General features: G+C 42.9%; 2 protein-coding genes across 5 annotated transcripts in view; one reads left to right on the forward strand and one right to left on the reverse strand.

Moving 5' to 3' along the window:
* The window catches only part of NMT2 (N-myristoyltransferase 2), a 50,923-nt gene that overhangs the window by 5,884 nt on the left and 20,965 nt on the right, over positions 1 to 24,074 (forward strand). For 3 of the 4 annotated variants that reach the window (XM_050939582.1, XM_050939583.1, XM_050939581.1), the window contains exons 2-3: positions 8,114 to 8,249; positions 19,955 to 20,099. In XM_050939582.1, the coding sequence (XP_050795539.1) occupies positions 8,114 to 8,249; positions 19,955 to 20,099 (281 nt within the window). The remainder of the gene's footprint in view (positions 1 to 8,113; positions 8,250 to 19,954; positions 20,100 to 24,074) is intronic. The other variant, XM_050939584.1, reaches the window with a different exon arrangement.
* RPP38 (ribonuclease P/MRP subunit p38) overlaps positions 18,484 to 24,074 on the reverse strand; it is a 34,540-nt gene continuing 28,949 nt past the window's right edge. The window contains exon 4 of the mRNA XM_050939668.1: positions 18,484 to 18,743. Within this exon, the coding sequence (XP_050795625.1) occupies positions 18,733 to 18,743 (11 nt within the window). The 3' untranslated portion in view covers positions 18,484 to 18,732. The remainder of the gene's footprint in view (positions 18,744 to 24,074) is intronic.

The following is a 24,074-nucleotide window of genomic DNA, read 5'->3' on the forward strand; positions in this document are numbered from 1 at the left end:
TGAGAATCTGAAAGCTTTGCACAGACTTTCGTGAATTAAGCTTCTCAACAGGCATGTAGGGAAAGTAAATATCCCTGTTTCTCAGATGATGGAACAGACACTCAGAGAGGCTAAGACCCATCGTTATAAAAACATGAATGCACTTTTTCACACACATATAAAACAGCAGATGTGCATGCACAAGTAGAAAGGAATGTGTGGGTGGAATTACAGATTTACATGCAGAACAGTTGTAGACATTTGTAAAAATGTAGGCCTAAGTAGTTTGCCCAAGGTCGTACACGGAGTCTGTTTCTGTGGCAAAGTTAGTCTATCTTGGGGCAGAGCCAGGTCTCTTGATTCTCTGCTTTTACCTTAAGTAAGGCCTGGTCTACACAGTTTTTGTAGCAGTATAAATATTTTGGTTAGGGATACCATTTTTTTTAACTGATATGCCCGTACAACCCCCTATGTGTTGTACCTCTTTAACTACGCAGGTACAGTATTGGCAACCAGGTCAAATTTCACTGCTGTTGCGATTATGTAGCTGTAGCAATGCTCTGGCAGAAGCTGTGCAGATTTAGTAGAGGATCCCTGTTTAAAAGTGGCCATGGCCATGGCTGCCTCTCTCTCATAGCCTATGGAACTTTAAGCAAGTGCAAAAACCTTGCAGGAGGTAAATCCCCTCTTCCCAACTCCTCCTAATTGGTCTCTCAGTTGAATGGGTGCTGACTCAAGCCCTACAAAACTACAAAAACTGAATAGTTAAACATGGGGTGGGTGTGTGTGTGTGTGTGTGTGTGTGACTGTGAAGCATGCCCTTTAAACTTCTACCTTATAGGATATTCCTCCTTCTTATGCCCACATGTAGCTGCTACAATGTGAATGTAATTTCTGTGCTAGACTTGTGGAGGAAAGACTAATACTCTCCCCACCCCCAGCCCCAGCTGTAAATTTCCTACAATCCTTTCAGTTCAGTAGTTTTGAAGAGAGTTAGAAATATTGACGATAGAGGCTTGTCTGTTGTTGCTTTTGCCTTCAGCTCAGCACAGTCACTGTTTCTAACTTGCCTCCATAGTCAATAAAAGTCACTGACCACTGCTGGATCTTTCTGCTGCAAACATGCCTAAAGAAAAGTGAAGTGAAGGACAAACAGATCTGTCTTTTTAAAATGATTCATATTCTGTGAAATGTAATAGTATGAGAGGCCGATATAAGCAGCTGACTTTACAGAGCATCTCTGCTTCTTGAACATTCCTGTTGTGTGGATGCCCTGTCAAAGAGAGAAAAATATTTCTTTTGTAACAAGTATTGTGAACATTCTAAAACTGAAGGCTGTGAACCAAAACTGGGATTTGAGTAGAGGCATACTTTAGAAATGGTAGTGAGAGGGATTATTCAAACAAAATGCATTAGCACTTTTAATGTTGCTGATCTGCTTTATTTTTGCCTCAGCTGAAATCATAAACAAAATCTGACCTATGCTTTTAAAACTATTTCTGAACACTACCAAAAATGTAAAGTATTGTTGTCAGCTGTCTAACCTTTCTTATAGAGTCACACGTGTTTAAGAAGAAAAAAAGCAACCCTCTTCTGGCAAAAAAACAAATAGAGTATCTTGGTATAAACATGATGTCAAGGTTTTTTCCCCCACTTTGAACTTTAGCGTACAAAGAATGGGGACCTGCATGAACACTTTTAAGCTTAATTACTAGCTTAAATCTGGTACGCTGCCACCAGCCAGAATTTAGTGTCTGGCACACTTTCTGTTCCCCCAAAACCTTCCCTGGGGAACCCAGACCCAACCCCTTGGGTCTTAAAAGAAGGAGAAATTAACCATCCCCCTCCTTTTCCCCCCAGACTTTCCCCTCCCTGGGTTGCCTTGAGAGGCTTCACACCGATCCAAACTCCTTGGATCTTAAAACAAGGAGGAATTAACCATCCCTCCTCCTTTCCCCCCACCAATCCCTGGTGAGTTCAGACACAATCCCTTAGGTTTTAAAACAAGGAAAAATCAATCAGGTTTTTAAAAGAAAGCTTTTAATTAAAGAAAGAAAAGAAGTAAAAGTTATCTCTGTAAAATCAGGATGGAAAATGCTTTACAGGGTACTCAGATTCATATAGACTAGAGGTACCCCCCCCCAGCCTTAGATTCAAAGTTACAGCAAACAGAGGTAGAAATCCTTCCATCAAAAAGACACATTTACAAGTTAAGAAAACAAACATAAGACTAATCCGCCTTGCCTGGCTATTACTTTCAATTTTGAAACGTGAAAGACTGATTCAGAAAGATTGGGAAAGCCTGGGTGTACGTCTGGTCCCTCTTAGCCCCAAGAGCGAACAACTAACAACACAAAAAGCACAAAGACAGACTTCCCTCCGCCAAGATTTGAAAGTATCTTGTCCCCCTATTGGTCCTCTGGTCAGGTGTCAGCCAGGTTCACTGAGCTTCTTAACCCTTTACAGGTAAAAGAGACATTAACCCTTAACTATCTGTTTATAACACATGATTTCACAGGGAGACCATTAGTAAGACTTAACGAAGTGCCATTCTTTCCCCATCATTATCAAAGTGACATTTTTTAAGTGTAGTAATTTCATCATTTAACTACACCAAATAAAACATTGACCTTTTAAGGATCTTAATGAGCAAAATTCCACAGTGGTGTAAGTCAGGGTAGCTCCCATTTGAAAAGTATGTGAGTAGCACTCACTTATCCCAGAGCTGACTGGGTCCCAGTGGAAGTGCATGTTATAAGAACAGTGTTTGTAGTCCCTCATACCAGAGCTATAGATTCAGAGGTAATGCCACCTTTGCAGTTCAAATGAAGGATAAACTAGCATCATTCTTCTGTTATCAATAAGGTGCTGAGGGAAAAGTCAAAGTTTAGTGGAAAAGATCAAACCAACAGAAACATTAGATTTAGTTAAGTGTGTTTATTAACATAAACAATATGGAAAATGACTTAATTTTGTTTAAAACAGTAAGGCACTCAGATGTTTTGCTTTTGCCATAGTTTGTGAAGTCCTTGAAAAATTAGGTCTGCCTGCACACATTTCAACTGACTCATAGCTATAACCTCTATGTGGACCTTTATGACTGTTCTTTCATTATAGTGTACACATACATATAGCACCCAGGCCTACTAAGTAATTTTAAGTGTGATTTTTTTTTAAAGCAAGTATATCTTTTAACTGTTTAGGCTAGTGCAGGTTATAAACATGATTCAAGAACTAAAAATTCCCTCTGTTCCTCACTTATGCAGCTCAAACTCCTGCTTCATCTTTGAGTAGATGCAGCTGTGTATTACACGTAGGTGTGTGTATGGCCAGGGCACTGGAGATGGAGAATTTTGCCTAGGAGTACCCGTAGAGGGCAGCATTCGCACCTTGTGGCCATAGCCTCTCCCCTGGCTATATGAGGCGGTGGTGCTGTCCTGACCCTCCTCAGTTCCTTCTTTCCACCTGTGGCTGGAGTCAGAGCTCTGTGTGGCGTTAACTTCACAACCTCTCACTATTTTAGTGTCTTTCTTCTAGTTGTTTACAGTTAGTAGTACCCTTAGTGTTAGTTAGGGTAGTGTTAGTTGCACTTAGTTAAGTATTTCCCTGTGAAGCCCTCACTGGGATTGATACGTTTGATGTCATGTGGGGGAGCAATCTCCAGCAACAATCCCCACACACACTGCTTGCTGTGCTTGGCGAGGGCCCACATCAAGGAGTGGTGTGTGATCTGAAGATTGTTAATGAAGTGGACTCAGGTGGCTCGGGAGCGTCACCCAAAGCAGCACCTGCTCAAACAGGCTACGCAGCCTGCTTTGGCATGAGGCCCTCGTTGGATCAGAGGTCATCCTCAGGTTCTGGGGGTGGTGCGACTTTGCATTCTGGAGCAGGTGCCTCTCCAAAGAGGCATGTTCCCTGTTGAATGCGCTGAGGAAAAGGTTGCATAAGACCATTTGAGACTGCTCCAGGTCTCGTGGAGACTCTTCCAACTCCCCCAGGAAGAGCATGGACCAGCCTGAGGCTAGTGCCAGTTCTCAGAATGTGCCTAGTACCGAGTAGGGAGGTAGAGACCCTGTGCCATCTACTCCAGTTCTGGCTCTGGGGGATCTATTGAGTCTAGTACTGACAAGAGTGATGCTGACACTGACTCTTTCCACATTGGCAGTGTACCAGGCAGTTACAGACCTCCTCTGCCTTTCCATCCTGACCTCTCCCTTGGCTCAGGACTTTTTCAGGTCTGCATTGCTTATAACCCAGTTGGCTGGACAGGCTCTAAACCCTTGGGTCTGCTGGCACTGCACCTCAATGTTCCCTTCCACAGTCTGTGGCGGAAGGGCCGGTACCAGACTTGGTATAAGGGACCTCCTTGGCACTGGGAAATGCCTTGGCACGAGTGCATAACAGCAGCTCTCACCGCTCTCCACTTGGGCACCATCATCTGCTTCGGTACTGCCACTGACTTTGGGGTTGACAGCACTTCTGGCACTGGCATATTTGGTGCCAACAGTAGTGTTTCCATCATCGGTGCTGGTCACTGTCGCATTCTGGGTGATGGATGAGTCAGACCAGATATTTGCTCTCTCAGGACTGAATCCGCCTTTGTGCCCGAAAACCTGAGGCTCCTCGGCATTGAGGTCGGGATCTTTCTCTTCCCATTCTTCATCACCCGACTCACTTTAGGGACCATTTATGGAGCACTATGGGCACTGGGATTGGCACTCATCTCACAGTCAGGATGAGGCAACTACTGACCACCAATGCCCTGTCCTTATCAGTGGTCTGTGTGGAATCCATAGGACACTCCTGGGTTGTGGAGGTCGTGCTTCGCGGATTGCTCTAAGACAAGGTTGCCTGGCAGATCGGTGGTGGGAACTGTGGATCCACCACAGGTTCAGGCACCAGTAAGCCTTCCCTATATGGAGCCACCATTTCCAGCTCCACAGGTCCTGAAATGGGAGCCCGTTTGCCACCTCCTCTTCATCCCCAGATGATTCAGCCTGGCTCCTCTTCTTCTCCAATACCAGAAGATTTCAAGGCCTATCAGGCCTACCTTTTGTGGTACTTGTCTGCCACCCTGGCCATTTAAGAAGAATTCCTGCAGGAGGACACCCATAAATTAGTGGATATCCTGCAGCCTTCTGCTCCTGTGAGAATAGCTCTACCCAGTACTGGATTTACCATGGCACCGGGCCCATGCTCCAAAGGGGCCCTGGTCTGGCCACTCTTCTCCGCTCCCCCCGCACTCTCTCCTGCAGGAGAAGAAGCTTGGTGTTGCCGGCTCCTGGGGCTCGGTCCTGCTGCAGCAGGGCAGGCTCCACCATCAGCCAAGTTCTTCCCCCAGCGTGCTGCATTCCCGCCCCTCCCCCTCTTCCTCCCTCACCCTGCTGCCGATCAGTTTGCCGGTGCGAGGGAGGGGGAGGAGCATAGCCATAGCGTGCTTGTCACTCAGAGGAGGAGGTGGAGAAGAGGCGGGGTGGGGCCTTGGGGAAGGGGGTGGGATCAGGGCATTCCCATTCCAGCCCCCTGCCATGAGCTGCTCAGGGCAGGGGGCTGGGAGCACCTCCATAACCCCATCGCACACCCCCAGCTCTCTGCCCTGACTCCTGCACCCTCCTCACACACACTCAGACCCCTGCCCTGATTCCTGCACCCCCACATACCAAGCCCTCCATGCCCTGACTCCTGAATCCCCCTCACACACACCCAGCCCCCTCACAGCCCATGCCCTGACTCCTGAACTCCCTCACACATCCCCACCCATAACTTGAGCACTAAACAGGAACTCCTGCACTCTCCCCCCCACACACACACATTCCCATATGCACCCTTCAAACCAAATGGGAGCTGCCACAAGTACCAACCCCCAATCTGCTCCTGCACCCTAACTCCTTCCCAGAACCTGCACCCCCAGCCCTGTGCTCAGTGCACCCCACCCTCAGCTCAGTGCAGAGAGAGATGAAGAGCATGGGCTAGAACCAGGGAGAAGGTAGGTACCCACTCTATGTCGGCAGGGGCAGGGGGGATGCTATTTTATCCCCTCCCCACTCCTGCTGCACTTGCAATTTACCCCCAACCCCTGCCTTGCTCCAGTCAGTAGGGACTAATCCTCCCCCAATGCCCCACTGTGCTCATCTTGCCCCTGGCCCCTGCCTCACTCCAGCTGGGACCAGTCCTCCTCCTCCCCCCCCACCCCCGTGCTCTGCTGTCAGGGTGGATAAAAATCAATGACTTCAAAAAAAAAACAAACAGATTTTTTTTAAATTTAAATCTGATTTTTGAGGAAAAAACCTATCTAAAGATAGTTTTAATTAAGATACATTATATCTCATCATGGAATAGGGATTATATATTCTAATTCTATAGTATGAGAAAATATATTTATGTAATGTTTAAGAAAAGTTTTGTAAATGAGTTCCAATAGTTCATGGATTAGGGACCCAGGGGCGTCTGTATAGATTATTTAGGTTAATCTTTCTATCTACCCAGTGGGGCTCAGTGCTCAGTCTAGAAGATACCATCAGAGTTGCTTATTTTTGCAGTTCTCAAACTGTGGATTTGTGTCTCCAGAGGTCACATGCTTGTTAACAGCAAAAATGTTTTTAAATAAATAAATAAATAATATATAGTGGTGAGAAGTAACAGACCTCAACTCTATTGTCCCTCTGCAAATTTCTGTACACAGAGTCAATTCCTTACCTCTCTCTAAATAAGTGCAAAGTTTCAAAAAGTTCAAGAAACAGAAGATTGTTGGGGGCGGAACAGATCTGGACAAGGAGAAGAAGTCTGGAGATAAGTGTGAGACGCGAGGGACGTACGCTTTTTTGTTAAAATATTATGTTTACTGTTGAAGAAAAAAATCCAGAATACTTAAACTTAACATTGTTGTTAGTTAAATAAAACAATTTGAATGTCTGTCTGGTGATGTTCTCCTCCTAATACAGCCTGGCAAGAAAATCCTCCAAATATTAATGATTAACCTGTTGAATTGGAGATAGTTCACCTCCCAATGACTTCATAAATATCTGCTTCAATTATCTTTGGTAAATGAAATAACCAAACAATCATTCATTTTCTGATATAGCTGTAAAACTCATCTGAAAAGTTTTGAAAATAAATCACTGTTTAAAAACGTCTAGTGTGTACCTTCTAAAAATGAAACCTACATCTCTCTCTGAGTTGTTGGTTGTTATAACGTTAATACATATTCTTCACAAGAATGCACTTTTCTGTAGAAATTCATGATTAAATCAAGTCTTCCTGACTAGTGATTTAAATCAAATCCACCCTGCCCACTGTGCTCTTGCCCCTGGCCCCTTCATTCCCCAGGGGGGCCCACAAATATATTTGACGCCAGGCCCACAAAAAGTTAATCCGGCCCTGGCTCTCCCTATCTACGATGCACTTCCAGAGCTGCAAAAATCCTCTGGAGTATGCAGTCTTTGGTACCGTGTACTGTGAAGGGCATGGAGAAACACCATTTCATCTTAGTGCAGAGATTTGAGAGCTTTTACTCCCATCCAGTCCCAGATTCCCTACTTGCAACTGCAGTGAACAATAGGGCCTGTCAGAGCAGGTTTAAGTCCACTCCTAAGCACAAGGATTCCAAAAGGATTGATTTAATGGGCAGAAGGATTTACACCTCCTCCATCTCTGGAAATGCGGATTGCGAACTAGCAAGCATTCTTGTCCAAGAATGACTTTTTACATTGGACAGCTATGTCTTAGTTTGTGGACCAGTTGCCCTGAAACCTCCAGAGGGGAATTTCGAGTATTTTTACCAAATGTATGGTCATGGTGACTGCATACCTCAGGAAGAATGAAATCCATGTCTTCCCTTGAAGAAACACTTCATGTTTCTGCTATATAAAGGCCTAGGGGATGGCATTGACTGTTATATGGTGCCCAAATGCCCTGTAAATTAGGGAACTGAATGGAAAGCAAATGATCAAGTTAACATAGAGAACTTTTCTGCAATTTACTCCTCTGTTTGTCCTGATTTTTTTTCCCCTTAGTGTAATGTTTGACTGTTGTTAGTTTTCATATGTAGGAGTAGTGGTTTTCTAAATTTAATTTTCATGTACTTCAAGCTTTGTATTGGTTTTTCTCATTTCACCTTCTCTGAATTTCATGACAGAAGTCCTGGAGGGGATTTGGGAGCTAAAAAGAAGAAAAAGAAACAGAAGAGAAAAAAGGAGAAACCAAACTCTGGTGGCACCAAATCAGATTCTGCATCCGACTCCCAGGAGATTAAAATTCAACAACCTTCAAAAGTGAGAGCCTTGTTTTATTTTAACTTCTGTGGTTTTCTGTGAAAGTGGGTAGTGCTGCCTTAACACTCATTTGAATCGAGCATGGGTAGTTTGGATTATTGCCATGATTAGAAATGAAAAGACAAGGAACTCTGTGAGAAGGTAAGTATGTACAGTAGTTGGCGGCCTTTAAAAAGCTGCCTCTGATATGCTGGTGATTACCTGGGAGATGTGTTCTGAAAAGGGAGGAGGTGACAGCTTTTTCAATTGGTTAACATTCAGGTTGATGGTGGCCTTGTAGCAAAGAATTTTAATCTGCACTTGTAATGTTTTTGTAGCATATTTTGTGTTCGATAAATTGCCTCTAGTTTAGCCTCATTCTAACTTGTCCTGATTTATATCCAATTTCTTGAACCAGTACAGTGCCATCTGGTAAGGGATTTTAGTAGCAGGGAGGCAAGTCTGTGCTGACTGCTGCACTTTGAATTGGATCTGTCTTCAGCTGCTGCTGAAGAGGTTGTGGAATCTCTGTCATTGGGGATTTTTAAGAGCAGGTCAGACAAACACCTGTCAGGGATGGTCTAGATAATACTTAGTCCTGCCATGAGTGCAGGGGACTGGATTAGATGACCTCTCGAGCTTCCAGTTCTGTGATTTTATTTTTGAGGGAAAATACCATACAATGCATCTGAGGAAAATTCTGTGTCATGGGCATCTACACTTTGATAATGCAAGCCTCAGCTGGAGAAACAGGCAGCCTGTTGCCTTGAAGTCCACACCAAATTGGCATAAAATGGAGCCAGTTGCAGCTGTCCTCTTTAGTACTGAGATTCAGGCTGGGGAGACTCCAGGTCCATCCAGATCTGTGCCCAGGAGCCGATTTGGGGGCCTCCTGCAGGAGTCCGTAACTTGGGTAGAAGTGGGGGGGCCAGCAGAGCCGTAACTGTGGCCCTGCCTCCTGTTCCTCCTCTTCCCCCAGGGCACCATCCCTGGCCAGGCCGGAAGCCAGAGCTGGACAGTGGTAGGAGCCTTCCAGGGAGCCTGGGCCACTGTAGGGGTAGCCCCGGACACTCTGTCTGCTCTGAGCGGGGCCCAGAGTACCCAAAAGCAGCTCCTAGCCTGTGTCCTCACCCTCTGGGGCACTCTGCTGCCGGTGGGACCCAGAGGAAGGGACTCTGGTCTGGCCTCCTGCTCCTTCCCTTCCCAATGCCAGGCTGCCCTTGTTGGGTCCTTCCTGCTCCCGGTGGCAGGTTGCCCCTGTTGCCACCTGGGCTTTGAGCCCAAGGCAGTAATCAAGTGCAGTACCGCTCTTCCTGTCACCTCTGGCCTGAGACTTGCAGGTTGTGGGGGGGGGGGGGCAATGCCATCCTGCCCTCCTCAAACTGCACCTATGCTGCTGCTGCACCTGCCCGAGGCTACTATCCCATGTTAAAAAGTGGGCAGGCATGACACCCCTGGGCCCCCAGGGTATGGGGGACCAAATGTTCTCTGTGCCCAGGGCCCCAATACATCTTAATCCACCTCTGATGCGGTAGTCCATTTTTACTTGAAAGGCCTCTGCTTCAAATCGGAATGTCCCATCACACAATGGGATATGTATCCTCCACAGGCTCTGTGTTAAATATGATGTTGGCTGTGAGGCACCTCTGGGCTATGGACCATGCTTTGTCCACCTTATTCTAAGTAAACAGGGGAAAACATGACTTTTAAAAATATTTAGCTTAGAATCAGAGAATCCTAGAATATCAGGGTTGGAAGGGACCTCAGGAGGTCATCTAGTCCAACCCTCTGCTCAAAGTAGGACCCATCCCAAACTAAATCATCCCAGCTGGGGCTTTGTCAAGCCTGACCTTAACCTCCAAGGAAGGAGATTCCACCACCTCCCCAGGTAACCCATTCCAGTACTTCACCTCCCTCCTAGTGAAAAAGTTTTTCCTAGTATCCAACCTGAACCTCCCCCACTGCAAACTGAGACCATTACTCCTTGTTCTGTCCTCTGCTACCACAGAGAACAGTCTAGATCCATCCTCTTTGGACAGGGGCGGCTGTATGTTTTTTGCAGCCCCAAGCACGGCAGTCAGGCAGCCTTCAGCAGTGTTTCTGCGGTAGGCCCACCGGTCACACGGATTCGGCAGTGGTTCTGCAGGGGATCTGTTGGTCCCGCACCTTTGGCGTACCTGCCGCCAAATTGCCACTGAACCACGTGACAGGCGGACCTCCCACAGAGACGTCGCCGAAGGCTGCCTGATTGCTGCCTCCCACGGATTGCCACCCCAGACACCGCTTGTTGCGCGGGTGCCTGGAGCCACCCATGTCTTTGGAGCCCCCTTTCAGGTAGTTGAAAGCAGCTATCAAATTCCCCCTCATTCTTCTCTTCTGCAGACTAAACAATCCCAGTTCCATCAGCCTCTCCTCATAAGTCATGTGCTCCAGCCCCCTCATAATTTTTGTTGCCCTCCACTGGATTCTCTCCAGTTTTACTGCATCTTTCTTGTAGGATGGGGCCCAAAACTGGATTCAGTAGTCCAGATGAGGCCTCACCAATGCCGAATAGAGGGGAATGATTACATCCTTCGATCTGCTGGCAATGCCCCTACTTGTACAGCCCAAAATGCCACTAGCCTTCTTGGCAACAAGGGCACACTGTTAACTTATATCCAGTTTCTCATCCACTGTAACCCCTAGGTCCCTTTCTGCAGAACTGCTGCCTAGCCACTCCGTCACTAGTCTGTAACAGTGCATGAGATTCTTCCATCCTAAGTGCAGGACTCTGCACTTATCCTTGTTGAACCTCATCAGATTTCTTTTGGCCCAATCCTCTAATTTCTCTAGGTCCCTCTGTATCCTGTCCCTACCTTCATGCATATCTACCACTCCTCCCAGTTTAGTGTCATCTCACACTTGCTGAGGGTGCAGACCACGCCAACCTCCAAATCATTAATGCTTCAATCAAGAATTCCAAGTGATACAACTTAGAAACCTTACCCTGAGAAGTGAGCTTCATAGCACCATCACGTGAAAGTTCACAGACCATTGATTGTGCCTGAGAGGGGAGGTTGTCTCATCTGATTAATGCAGAGAAACTCATCCTCATGCCTTAGTCCCCCATAAGATTTGACAAGTGTAATAGTGTAATCTGTTTATTTCAGGGGAAAAATTGTGTTTTCTCTTGCTGGCATGCTGATACATTATGTATTGTCCACTCTAGGGCAGCGGTTCTCAAACTCTGGGTTGGGACCCCAAAGTGGGTCCCAACACCATTTTAATGGGGTTGTCAGGGCCATCTTAGATTTTCTAGAGCCCAGAGCTGAAACCTGGGGCCAAGCTGAAGCACAAGCCCCCTGGCCCAGGACAAAGCCCACCCCCTGGGACTCAAGCCCTTGGGCTCAGGCTTCAGTCCCCCCCTCCCACCCAGGGTCATGTAGTAATTTTTGTTGTTAGAAGGGGGTCGCGGTGCAATGAAGTTTGCGAACCCCTGATCTAGGGCTTTTTCAGTGTCCCCTTCAGTGTTATGCATGTGCTGCTTTTGTATTAGGTTTTGCATTTTAAAATGTGTAGCAAGAACATACAGTATCATCAAGAGTGATCACTTTTTAGACTCCTCATGCTGTTTAATTTTGATTTTCTTTAAAGAATGGGCTGATTGGCATGGGTCTGCAATATAATACAGAGTAAACAGATTTGAAGTTAATTGCTTATAGTAAGGTCAGCTAAAAAGATGTTAGAATTTTTAGTACCTTTCTGAAGTAAAGATGCAGTTCCTTATTATTATATTTTGAACTGTGTATTTTAATATACGTAAAGTTTTAAATTCCTTTTTGATGAATTACAATAATACTTTGTTAATCCAAATTAATATACAGACTTTTTTCCCTCAAGAAGGAGAATCTGTAGCCAATCATTAATTCTCCTGTTTTGGTAAGTCTAGCCAGCAGTTAATTTTTCAGCTACTCCAAGCAGGGTTTAATAGATTCATAGACTTAAAGTCAGAAAGGACATTTATGGTCATCTAGTCTGACCTCCTGCACAACACAGGCCACAGAATCTCACCCACCCATTCCTGTAACAAACCCCTAACCTGTGTCTGAGTTATTTAAGTCCTCAAAACATGGTATGAAAATGCTTTATATTTTCTAATTCAGTTGACTCTTCCAGGAGCATCTTCCTTTAAAACTATTTTAAGTACATTTTAGTGCATACAAAATATTTTTAAAATGTCAACTAAGTAAAAATTGCTCTCCACCTCAAATGGGGAAACAAATATCACAGAATTAACTGAGAGATTTAACACTTTATAATCAAATGATATGGTGGTAGGGTGTGTAATCTGATTCAAAACCAGGTATTATGACCTGTCATTGACGCTATAGCCAATGGATCAGAATTCATTAGTTAAACTATAAAATAAAGATTCTGTAAATTCGCTAATCTTGACAGCCTCACTTCTAGGATGTCAGGAAGTAGCTGGCCTTTGACCTCAAGTTACATAGGGGCATGTTACACTTTCTAGGGAAACTAACTCTCTAATCAGACTAGCCAGATTTCCATCAAATCTGTAGCACCATGTTTCACAGATTGGTTTGTATCAGCAGCAAGCACAGTTAAGCTCTGTGTATGATGGCCAGGGAAAGTGGATAATTGCCTTTCTGCCAAGAATTATATTTGCCCACTATTCACCAGAGAGCTGGATGGATCATGCAAAGTGCTGATGAATGCCCTCAACTTCTGTTGAAATTCATGGGTATTGGGGATGCTCAGCACTTGCAGTTTTGTGTTCATACTTTCTCTGGCAAATGTAAACTGAGTCACATTATGCTACAGGTACGATATGCACATCTCTGTCATATGTTGTTTACTTATGCTCACTAAAACATCCAATGATATGATGGTCACCGCAGGGACAAAGCCTTGCTAATTCCGCTATGTTTGTAGCCATTTTTGTTGTAAATAGCATGTGAGATTTGATTTTTATTTAAATATATATGCTAATAAAAAGCCCCTTTCCAAACCTCTAGTGATGGAAACAAGAGGCCTTAATTTCAGATTCAACATACAGGTGCCCATTTCACTTGCCTTTGCATTCACCAGCTCTGTTTCTGTCCACAAAAGTAGTAAGTAAATGGAGCTTTTCTAGCTAGATTTCTGAGCTGTTTTGGACTGTCAAGCTGGTCAAGTGCTGAGCAATATTAATTTTCTTTACTAGTCATGGAAAAATGTGTGTTTCTCCTTATTTGTGATTCTTGAGATTTATAAATTATACTGTGACTTTTGGCATTTGTTTCACTCTTAAGGGAGTTTGCAGGTATTTTAGCTGAGATGGGTATTGTGTGCCTTTCCTCTAAGATAAACATACAGGATCATCTGAGAGTGCTGTTGGGTTTAGGTGAGGGTGGGGGCTGAAGGGGAATGTGGGGATGGGACAACAGTGTAAGCAGCTTCAGCAGTCAGGAGACCACAGGAATACAAGACTATCAGTCTCCTATGACTTTTTCCTCTTTTGACTGACACATTTGACCTTTTGAACTTTTTGATGCAGGTGGGTTCCCAGCAGTAATGATTGGCAGTAGTAACATGTTGTATTCTGAGGCTGGCAACATTTAGATGCCCAACTCACATTAGTTTTCCTATAGAAGTTGGTTACCTAACTCCCATAGGTGCATTTGAAATTTTCTGCCTGCAAATAAATGTGAGTAAGCTTTGTATATCGGAACATGCAGGTTCTTAAATTCAGTACATTCTTTATGTAGGGAATAGTGCATAGCAAGGCACGTGGTCATGATATAACTACTCATCTCAGGCACGTAATGAGGCTGAAGGCCATTTCCAGGATCTGAGAAGTACCACTATCTTAGAACTGTCATGCTTTTTCATTTACAGGAAGGTACTGTTGTCATTTCTGACTTGGAAAAATGTTTAGGCTAAGTAATTGAGTCAGATGGTTGGTGTCCGATAATCGCAGGGGGATAAACTGTAGTTACTCAGATTTCTCCTTCCATTCTGCCTGTTTTATAAACACATTTATAAATATTCCAGTGAACTTTAAAAGTTTAAAGGATGGCTGCAATTTTAATATGCTACTTTAAAATGTCCTCTTGAACTGTACAGGGCTGCAACATAGTCTACATTTAATAATTAGACTTCAGGATGAAACTAGTAAAAACAAAATAACCTTCTCTCCCACCCCATTGTATTTTTTTTCTGTGATCTAAAGTGTCCATAAAGCACTTCCCTATTGACTCTCCCTATGCCTACCTTCACTGTTCTCATGAGCAAACAGAGTGTTGAAATTCACAGGAATCCTGTTCTCCTAGGCATTTGTATTTGTGAATACAAAGACAACCACAGCCAAGGGGGACTTGCAGACAAACTAAGGTTATTGAGCTACCAGCGTGGACCACAGCTTTTAAGAGCAAATAATATAATTTATGTGGGACTAGCAGCAATTCTGAATAGGTCTAATCAGTACAAAGACATTGCTGCCAGTTTTCCCCAAAATCAGAAAACTCTTTCCTGTCCTGTAGATATTGAGGTTTAAGTTTCTAAGTTCTGAACTGATCTTGCATAACTACTTAGGTGAAGCTCTGACTGGTTTTAGTTGGGGATTTGCCTAAGTAAAATATGTGGTGGATCTGGCAATATTTTATTTCACTGGGACTTTGGGGCTCTTAGGGTATGTCTGCATTGCAAAAAAACAAAAAACCTGCAGCATCAAGTCTCGGACCCTAGCATAATTCTACATCCTTTCCAATTTTTCAACCTCCTTTTTAAAATATGGGCACCAGAACTATATGCAGTTTTGTATTCTCAGTCTCACCAGTGCTGTAAACAGAGTTAATATAACCTCTCTACCCCTATTTACTAGTTCCCTGTTTATAGACCTAAGGATTACATTAGCCCTTTTTGTACAGCATCACACCGGAAGCTCGTGTTAAGTTGCATGTCCACCGTGATCTCTAAATCCTTTTCAGAGTCACAATTTTCTGTAATACAGTTTCCCCTCCCCATTCTATAGGTGTGGCCTGCATTCCTTTTTCCTAGATGGATAACTTTGCATTTGGCTATATTCATAAATTCCAAGGCCAGAAGAGACCATTGTGATCATGTAGTCTGACCTCTTGTGTAACACAAAGCCATAGAACTCCCTGAAAATAATTCCTATTAAAATTTATAATGTGTTTTGTCCAATTTCCAGAGCAAACTGGAGCACTTGGTACAACTGCCCTATCCTCGTTATTATTTACCACTCCACCAATCTATGCATCATCCACGAGTATTAATCAGCAGTAATTTTTACATTTACTTCCAACTCATTGATGAAAATGTTGAATAGGAAGTTTAAAACCCCTATAACTGAATAATTAAGCAATAACATGCCTCTGGGGTGAGTTTTTTCCTAACTCTATGCAGCTAATGATTGGGTTATATCTTTGTCTGTAATATTTTTGAATGCTCTGGTTTCTCATTTGTAGTATGAATTCATTCTGTAGATGTGACATTGAAAATATCTTGTTTTATATCCTATTGGCGCAAATAAATATAGGAAAGGGCGTGTTTGCATGAAACTCGATTTTCAAACTCTCTGCATTGACAGAATATTGTCATCACAAAAGGTGCCATCTGGGAAATTTTGTACTGAAGAGAGGCCTTTTACTTTCCAGCTTTTGCTGTCTAGGCATATATGTAGCAGTCCTTATACAGCTTGCCTTGCTTTCTGAAATCTTACCTTTGCATTTTGTCTCTCTAGCCTACAAACAGCATGTCTATCCTTGTATTCTGTGTCTGTTGCAGGCTACAATGTGAAATTAACTTTGTAGTCTTTTATTTTGCAGCCTGCAGTATGTGCGAACACAAAGAAACAAAGCAGCAGAAGGAAATGTCATAGAACACAGACAAGGAGAGTGGCAAAAAGCAGTCTTCCCCCCACCCCCTAAATAGACAAATGGAGAGCCACAAAGAACTAATACATGTGTGAGCAAAGGCAAAAAAAAAAAATACTTGTTTTGAGGTGTAAACGTAAAGTACAGTGTGTATATTCTGTATTGGTAATTCCACTCCATAGCCCACATCATTGTTCTGTCTTCACTTGCCAAGCAAAACTGGACATAGTCTCTTTGCTGCAAGTAAGCCTTGTCCATGTTCTAGTCCAGGATGGTCTTTGTCCACAATCTGTTTGTCTTGAAGTATTATCAATGTTTGTTCTAATCACAGACATTTCCACAGCTGTGTTCTGTGTTTTTTAAAATGTCAGACTTGAGGATAATGGCATTTAAACAACTATCTAGATAGTAAGTAGTAGTGAGAGACATTTTCTAAATGATGGAACACCTTAAATTGAATAGTCAGATAATTGAACTTATGGTTACAGTTGCCTTATGGTAGCCCTCTTCCAATTTTGTCCCATTTATTCCATCAATGACAGGTGGCCACTTGGATTTTGGATAGTGTGACCAGATGTCCTGATTTTATAGGGACAGTCCCAATATTTGTTTTTTTTTTTCTTATATAGACACCTATTAACCCCCACCCCATCCCGATTTTTCACACTTGCTATCTGGTCACCCTAATTTTGGATAATGCATGAACTGCCCCCAGTAACAGTCTCACCAAAAAAAGTCATTTAAGGATCAAAAGGAAGTGTGATATCAATATGCTTCAAAATGTCACTGATTCCCTAATCTTTCCAACTAGTTCCTAATCTGTTCAGCATATCTGCACATGTAACAGAATAAACCTCCTCCACAACTCCTCCTATGGCATAAGGGAGGATTTTAGGCACTGACAAAGCTTCACTTTATGCAGAAAAGGCCACCAGCTCCCTCTATACATCAGATAAATTTCCCTTGGATCACATAAAATTGTACATTTTGCTTTATTCTTTCAGTCTTTGTGCCATTCCTCCAGAGAGTTTAGCCAGTCCCTCTTAACTGCAGGAACTTGCTCTAAATTGAGAGAGCAGATATTGCTTTCCAGCTTACGTGTGTTTCTTCAGAAAATTTTCCTCCTTTATTTGGAGAAATAGAAAGGAACTGGAAACAAATTTCATACCACATACCTATCTCTGAATCGGTTGCAAGGAGTGAAGAACCTTTCTCTCTTGGGAAGAAGGACCATCATCCATAGACTAGTCAGGGTTATTGTCAGAATGATATATGCCTTTTCCCCCTTCTCTTCTATATGATGTGGACAGATTCCTTATTTATAATGGTCATTTATTATTGGCATAGAAATAGAATAATGATCCCCTATTAACAGGCTGGCTAGCCTGTCAAGGGGAGTTGGGCTCAGCCTCGCCTGTGACTTTAGCAGTTAACCCCCAGCTTATACTGATCTGGTGGCTCAATTACAATTAGTGATCTAAGCTATGAAAGGCTTAGAGAGAACTACATAGAGAGGGTTGAGAACTCAGTGAAAGAAGAAACGCAGGAGAGAGGAGCCTAGGAAACCCCCTCTCTTTGGGAAGGGCCTAGTGAAGGCAGGCTGGAGAAAACCACAGGGAGCAGGTTGGATTCCTGTGAGAGGCCCTGACATAGAGCTTGTAAGAAGCAGGGAAGACCCTGAAAGAAGCTGCTAGTGTAGAAAGGGAGGCAGAGGGCAAACCTGCTAGGAAGAAGGGCTTCCAGGGAAAAAGACCTGGGAGGCAGTGCTCAGCCAAAGGAGCAGAGAAAGAAATCCGTAGTCCCCAGGAGTAGGGGTGAAGAACAGGGAATGTCACTGTAGCCTGAGAGGAGCAGGAAGATCTTTTGCTTGGATAATGGTGTAGATTCTGTAGTTGGACTTTGTTACCCCATAAGGGGAAAGAACTGAACTTAACAGATCACCTGGCCAGAGAGCTAGGTCATGGGAGAGGTACAGAGAGAGGCTATCGCAAGGCTAAAGAAGTGGTCAAGAGGGGTCCTCCCCTGCACACACTACCACTTTCTGATACCAAAGGGGTGCTACAGTGGTGAGTGGAACTGCTTACGCTTCTAAAATAAAATAAATCCAAAATACTAATATTGACACATCAGAATTGATATTTGATTAGTCCGTGTACTGGTAAGCATTAAAAATCTCTCTACTTCCTTAGAAACCTTCATACTAGACCAATGGGAACTATATATATTGATCTTTAGTTGAGAACACTGATCCATGTCACTATGATTTGGATCTAGAAATAGGCTTGTTTGTTTTTTTTGTTTTTTTTTCTTGCTGTAACAGTGTTGACATAACTGGGTGACCCAAAGCCCATAAGTAAATAAATGTTAATGCACTGACCTTTCAGGCCAGAGAACAGTTTTATTAATATGTTCATAGTATTATTTTCACAGGAAAATCTTGCAATACTTTAGTTAACTAGAGAAAGTGCATAATGTTTAGAGGATAAAAATATATATTAAATGTTAAGACATGCAGGCTTTTTTGAAGTTGAAAGTTCTTAAACTATAGGCAGTAGATCTGCCTTTGAGATGGATGGTACTGAAGCGTGCTGTTTGTCCATATTAGTTGTAGCTTGTGGTGTTTTTCTCTAGATGAGTCCTAGAAAGGAAGTAAAATAATGAAAGGATGACAAATTAATATGGAACTGAGAAGCAGGGAGATTGTATATTCAACAGTTGGGATAGAACACTTTAAATAATATATGTAATCTAATCTAATCTAAAGAATGTAGCTTTTGCCTTGGAGAAAACCTGGGGTGAAATCCTGTCCCTCCTGAATTTGATGGCAGAACTCCCAAATCTGCTCCAGGAAGGTACTTTTCTTAAGAAAAACAAAAATAGAAATATCCCTTCAGATTTATAACTCACTGTGCCTCTCATTGGTTTGCTGTCTGTATACACTACATGGGCAAAATTCTTATTGAAGCTGTGGGTGCTCAGCTTTATCTCTGAAATGAGGATTTAGATGCCTAGTTCTAACCACCAAAGTTAGGAAAGTTTAGCCCTAGCTTTTAGGCTGTCTGGGTGGGAGGATGGTTCTGTAAAAGTCTCTTTTTCCTCTTTAATTAGAATTTTAGTTTATTTTATCTTTACTCTTGAATGCTCCCTTCATTTTGAAGCTTTGCTAACATCTGCAAAACAACATTAGCTGTAGCACTGGGCAGAATGGACTTATAACACATGCATTTTCTGTTTGCTGAAAAGTAAAGCAAGAATTAATCAAAAGAACATCTGACAGAACCTCAGTAAACATTGAAATATGTAGCAGTATAGCATAACAGAAATATGGAATAGTGCTGACTTTTTAAGTGATGTTTTACAGTATCTATCTATCTGTCTTATGTGCATTACTAATAACACATTAGATTGTTAAACCTGAGGGAATTTTAAAAGTCAGCTTTGCTTTTAGCAGTTTACTCTGTTTTACCATTTCAACTTTGTTCAGATGGAGCGGTGGAAAAAAGAGTGGTTAGCTTCACATTGTGGTCCTCATACAGTAGCATAATGCTGCAGTGCTTGTGCTTCAAACACTGTAAGTTCTTTATTAAATGTAAACAAACTATTTTGAGGATGTTTAAAAATAATTAAACTACTTTTAAAACAATGGAAGTTTGTAAAATTGTTTTTCCCCCAACACAACCTACATGTTGGGCCTGAGCTCCTTGTCAGTGCCTCACTTAAGGTGGGAGCAAATATACAAAATGCTATCAAAATATTGTTGAAGCAAGTGACATGAATATGGTGTGTGCACTACTTTTTCAGTGTGTATGTAGTAAACAAGACTCTCTCCCCTGTTGTCTCTCCGTACAGAATCCAGCCATTCCAATGCAGAAGCTGCAAGATATTCAGAGAGCTATGGAGCTGCTCTCTGCATGCCAGGGACCAGCAAAGAACATTGATGAAGCAACCAAACATAAATACCAATTTTGGGATACGCAACCTGTACCCAAACTTAGTAAGTTTAACTGGGCCTATGTATAAAATTGACCCTAACAGTAGCTAAAAGGAATATGTTGAAATTTTACTGTGTATTCTGTAGTACAGATATAAAGTTGGACTGCTTGGATATATTCTTTATCAAAATGTGTTAGGATTCAGTAGTCACTTCTGCTCTTTGCAGCCATCTGAAATTACTGATAAACTACTGAGGTGGGTGGTTTGGAGGAAAAAAAAGGTATGTCATGAAATATCAGAATGAGTTTCATATATGAAAACAGGAAATACGGTATGGCAATGATCCCACTTGGGCTAACTGGGGTTTGAACTTGAGAACTCCAGGGAAGAAAGGTCTCTATCACTTCAGTGAAAGGAATAACTTAATTAGTTGGTAGCAGCAGTAGACTTTTAAACTGTTAAGAGCCAGGCATCAGAGAGGAACAAAGACCCACACTATGCTGGTATGGGATACACTGTTTTTGCATAAATTGATGCTAATTACACATCTCTCCCATGCATAACTATTTTGTTCCTATTTTTTCACCGGCTTCCTCCACTGCATACAATTCTTATCTGTAGTCCATCCTATATACGACAGTGTTTTTCCTTCCTCATAGTTTTGGAGGCAGTTTGAAGACTTCTTTAAACTGATTCAGTGTCTGTCTTCTGCACAGCTGTTGCCCATCTCCAACCAACCCCACTCATTACTGCTATGGGTGAGTGCAGTTGCTGACTCCTCCACCCTTGGAAGAAAGCCCTATTTCATTAGTCTCCTGTAAGACATTACTGGTAATTCCAGGAACTCTTCAGTGCCAGGGAAGCTTGAGGACCTTGCAAATGAAGCAGTCCCTACCGCCTCTTTCAGCAGTGGTTTCCACTGACCATTTTCCTGTTCATGAGCCTGGTTCCCTATTCCAGCACTCTTGAGGGATTGAACTGCACCGCCTCAGCACTCTCAAGTCAGATAGTGCAGTAAGTTAATGTCACCAGTCCTGGCTGGACGCCTAACCTCTATGCCACAGGTTAAATGAGTTCTCCTCGCACACTGTTCTCCCTCTCTCCCAATAGTTAATTATTTCAATAGCCTTGTTATTTTGATCCTTTTCTCTTTCTGAAGGGCATGATGCAGAAGAACTCTCTTAAAATTACTACCTGTTGTAACATTTGGGGTTCAACCCCTACCAGTAAGGGTTTGTATCACTGCCTGCCCTTAAATGCTATGCTTCTGCATACCTTAAATGCTATGCTTCTGTGTCTGAGTCCTGACGCTGCCAGCCAGCCTTACGAGCATGCAAGTCACACCCTGGCTTCTTCCACCTAGTTACTTTTTTGCAGAGTCAACCCAACACCCTTCCAGTCCCAAATTTCTCCAAAACTGTCTGCCAATTGGACAATCGGCGGAGGTTCCCAGAATTGTGAGTTCTTCGAGTGCTTGCTCATGTCGATTCCATTCTAGGTGTGTGTGTGCCCATATGCATGGTCGTTGAAGATAATTGCCTTAGCGGTATCCATAGGGCCAGCTGTGCCACCCCCTTCAGTGCCAGGCTCAGGCGTCAGTATATCAGGCACCACAGGACCTATGCCCTCTCAGTTCCTTCTTACTGCCTGTAGTGGTTAGTTGGAGCATCTTTCCTTGCATAGCAAGGTCTAGAGGTTTTGTCTCTTCTCACTTCGAGCCTTAGGGTCTTGTAAATAGTTTGTTTATTGTAGTTAGTGGTAAATAGTTGTTAAGTGTAGTTAGAATTTAGGGTATGCCTACACTGGAAACTTCGAAGCGCTGCCACGGGAATGCTCCCACAACAGTGATTTGAAATGCGGGTGTGGTCGCATGCGAGCGCTGGGAGAGAGCTCTCACAGTGCTCCTGGTAATCCACCTCCACAACGGAATTAGCTCAGAGCCTGACTACACTAGAGCTTTAAAGCACTGTTGTTCTTCGAGATGTGTTGCTCAAGTCCATTCCATTCCCCACCCTCCTGCCCCTCTGTCGAAGTTGACGGCAAGAAGGAACTGAGAGGACGTAGGGCTGGCGGTGCCTGATATACCAAGGCATGAGTGTGGCACTCGAGGGGGCACCACAACTGGGCCTGTGGATATTGCTAAGGCAAAAATCTCCAATGACCGCGCAGGTGGGCGCGCACATTGCTAGAATGGAATGGACATAAGCAAGGCATCTTGAGGAGCAACAGTTATGAAAAGGTGGGTAACGGTTTTTTATTGTTAAGCACCCCCCCAACCTCTGCAAGTAAGAGTTTTGTTACTGCTAAGCTGTATGACAACTGCCCTGACATACCAGCTTGTCTTCCTTGCAAGTAAACTCCTCGTGACTCTGCCAGTCCAAACCTTGCCTTGCAGGTAAACCAACAGTGAACCCCATCTCCTTAGCTTGCCAGAGATGTCTCCCTGCAGTATCCATCCTTCTCATGGAAAATTCACAGAAATTATGTTTCCTACTCCTTTAAGGAGACAGTAACAGCAGCATATTCATTTGACTGGGGTTTGACAAACATTCTTAGTTCAATCACAGCACTGAATTGATTTATAATAAAGCTGAAACAAGTTTATTTAATAAAAGGATGTAGGATTAAGTGATACCAAGAATAAGTAGTAAAGACAGAAAAGGTTACAAGCAAACAAAAGTAAAAATACCTTTCTAAGATGTATTTAATGTCAGCAAGTTATAATCTTTGTCTAAGCAGGTTTCTCTCCTATATTCAATTCCCAGAGACTTCAACATCCTTGGTTGAAGGATCCAACGTTCTGTGATTTCAAGAGCTCCAGCCCCCTGAATCCCCCAAGTGATGGACAACTATGGGATTCTCTCCCCTTTCTTTTTTTAGTCCAGTAAACCTTTGAAATTTATTCTGTGAAAAGTAAGCCTAGACAAAACTTCTCTCTCCTGCTGGCGTGTAGATGCCATGCTATCTTCCCAATGTTCATTGACCCTCCTTCAAGAGGCAGGAATGCTTCCTGGGGGTGCGGTCTCTATTCTCCTGCTAATTCATATGTAAATGGGCTTCCATTGTTTTAATTCCACACTGCTTAATTTACACTGGAGACAGGTAGATAGCTGCCTTCCCTCCTGTCTTCATGAAAACCTTTTTCTCCCTGTGTTTAGTCATCAACTTTAAAGTGTAATGTCAGTGAGTACCCATAATTGCTGATATAGTACTAATGCGTACATTTCACAATGCTATTAATCACCAGTTTGTCATAGGCTTTCACAAAAGACCTTACTCAATATACTTTTATAATACAGTAATATTATATACAATCAGCTGATTCAATTGCTTCTTAGAATTGAATCTCAAATATATTTATAGTTAAAAGGCTATCTCCCCCAGTTGCTAGTTTGATGGCTTTGTTTACCTTTTATGTAAATATACCGTCATTGTTTCTGCCTGACAACCAGGCGGTTTAGATAAGCAAGTATACATCCATTTGTCTAGGGCAGACTGGGCTTATTCATTGCTTGCCAAAAATGTTTTAAGAACATAATTCTACCACATGTTTATAACTCTTTGTTCACACTCTGTAAAGACATCATGCAAGTATATTAATGATCAGTGAGTTCTTCGTTTTCCAGTGATATACTACAGGCCACCTTTTGTTACATATATCATGACAACCATGTGTTAGGTGTAGTAAGTATGTCAAGCCTGACAAAAGTTGTTGACACAGAATAGTAAAACCAGTGGGCCCAGTGTCACGCTTATATTACAGTACCACCCAGAATGAGCTAGGTGGTGTACGGAACACACAGTAGGAATTCACAGGCACTGACCCAAAATGTACAAAGACTAAAAGGACTCAAATATTTGAATCTTTAATCTAGCACCATGTCTGAATTCGGAGGCCTTGGATCCTAGGAAGTATGGAAGTATTCTTCTTTGGGATAAAATCTCCCTCATAAACCTAAACAGAATTTTCTAGACTTCTTACACTGAATGAGTCTCCATCCCAAAAAGAGTTTTTAGAATCACTCATCACAGACTG

This window comes from Gopherus flavomarginatus, chromosome 2 (assembly GCF_025201925.1).
Source record: "Gopherus flavomarginatus isolate rGopFla2 chromosome 2, rGopFla2.mat.asm, whole genome shotgun sequence".
Lineage (NCBI taxonomy): Eukaryota > Metazoa > Chordata > Testudines > Testudinidae > Gopherus > Gopherus flavomarginatus.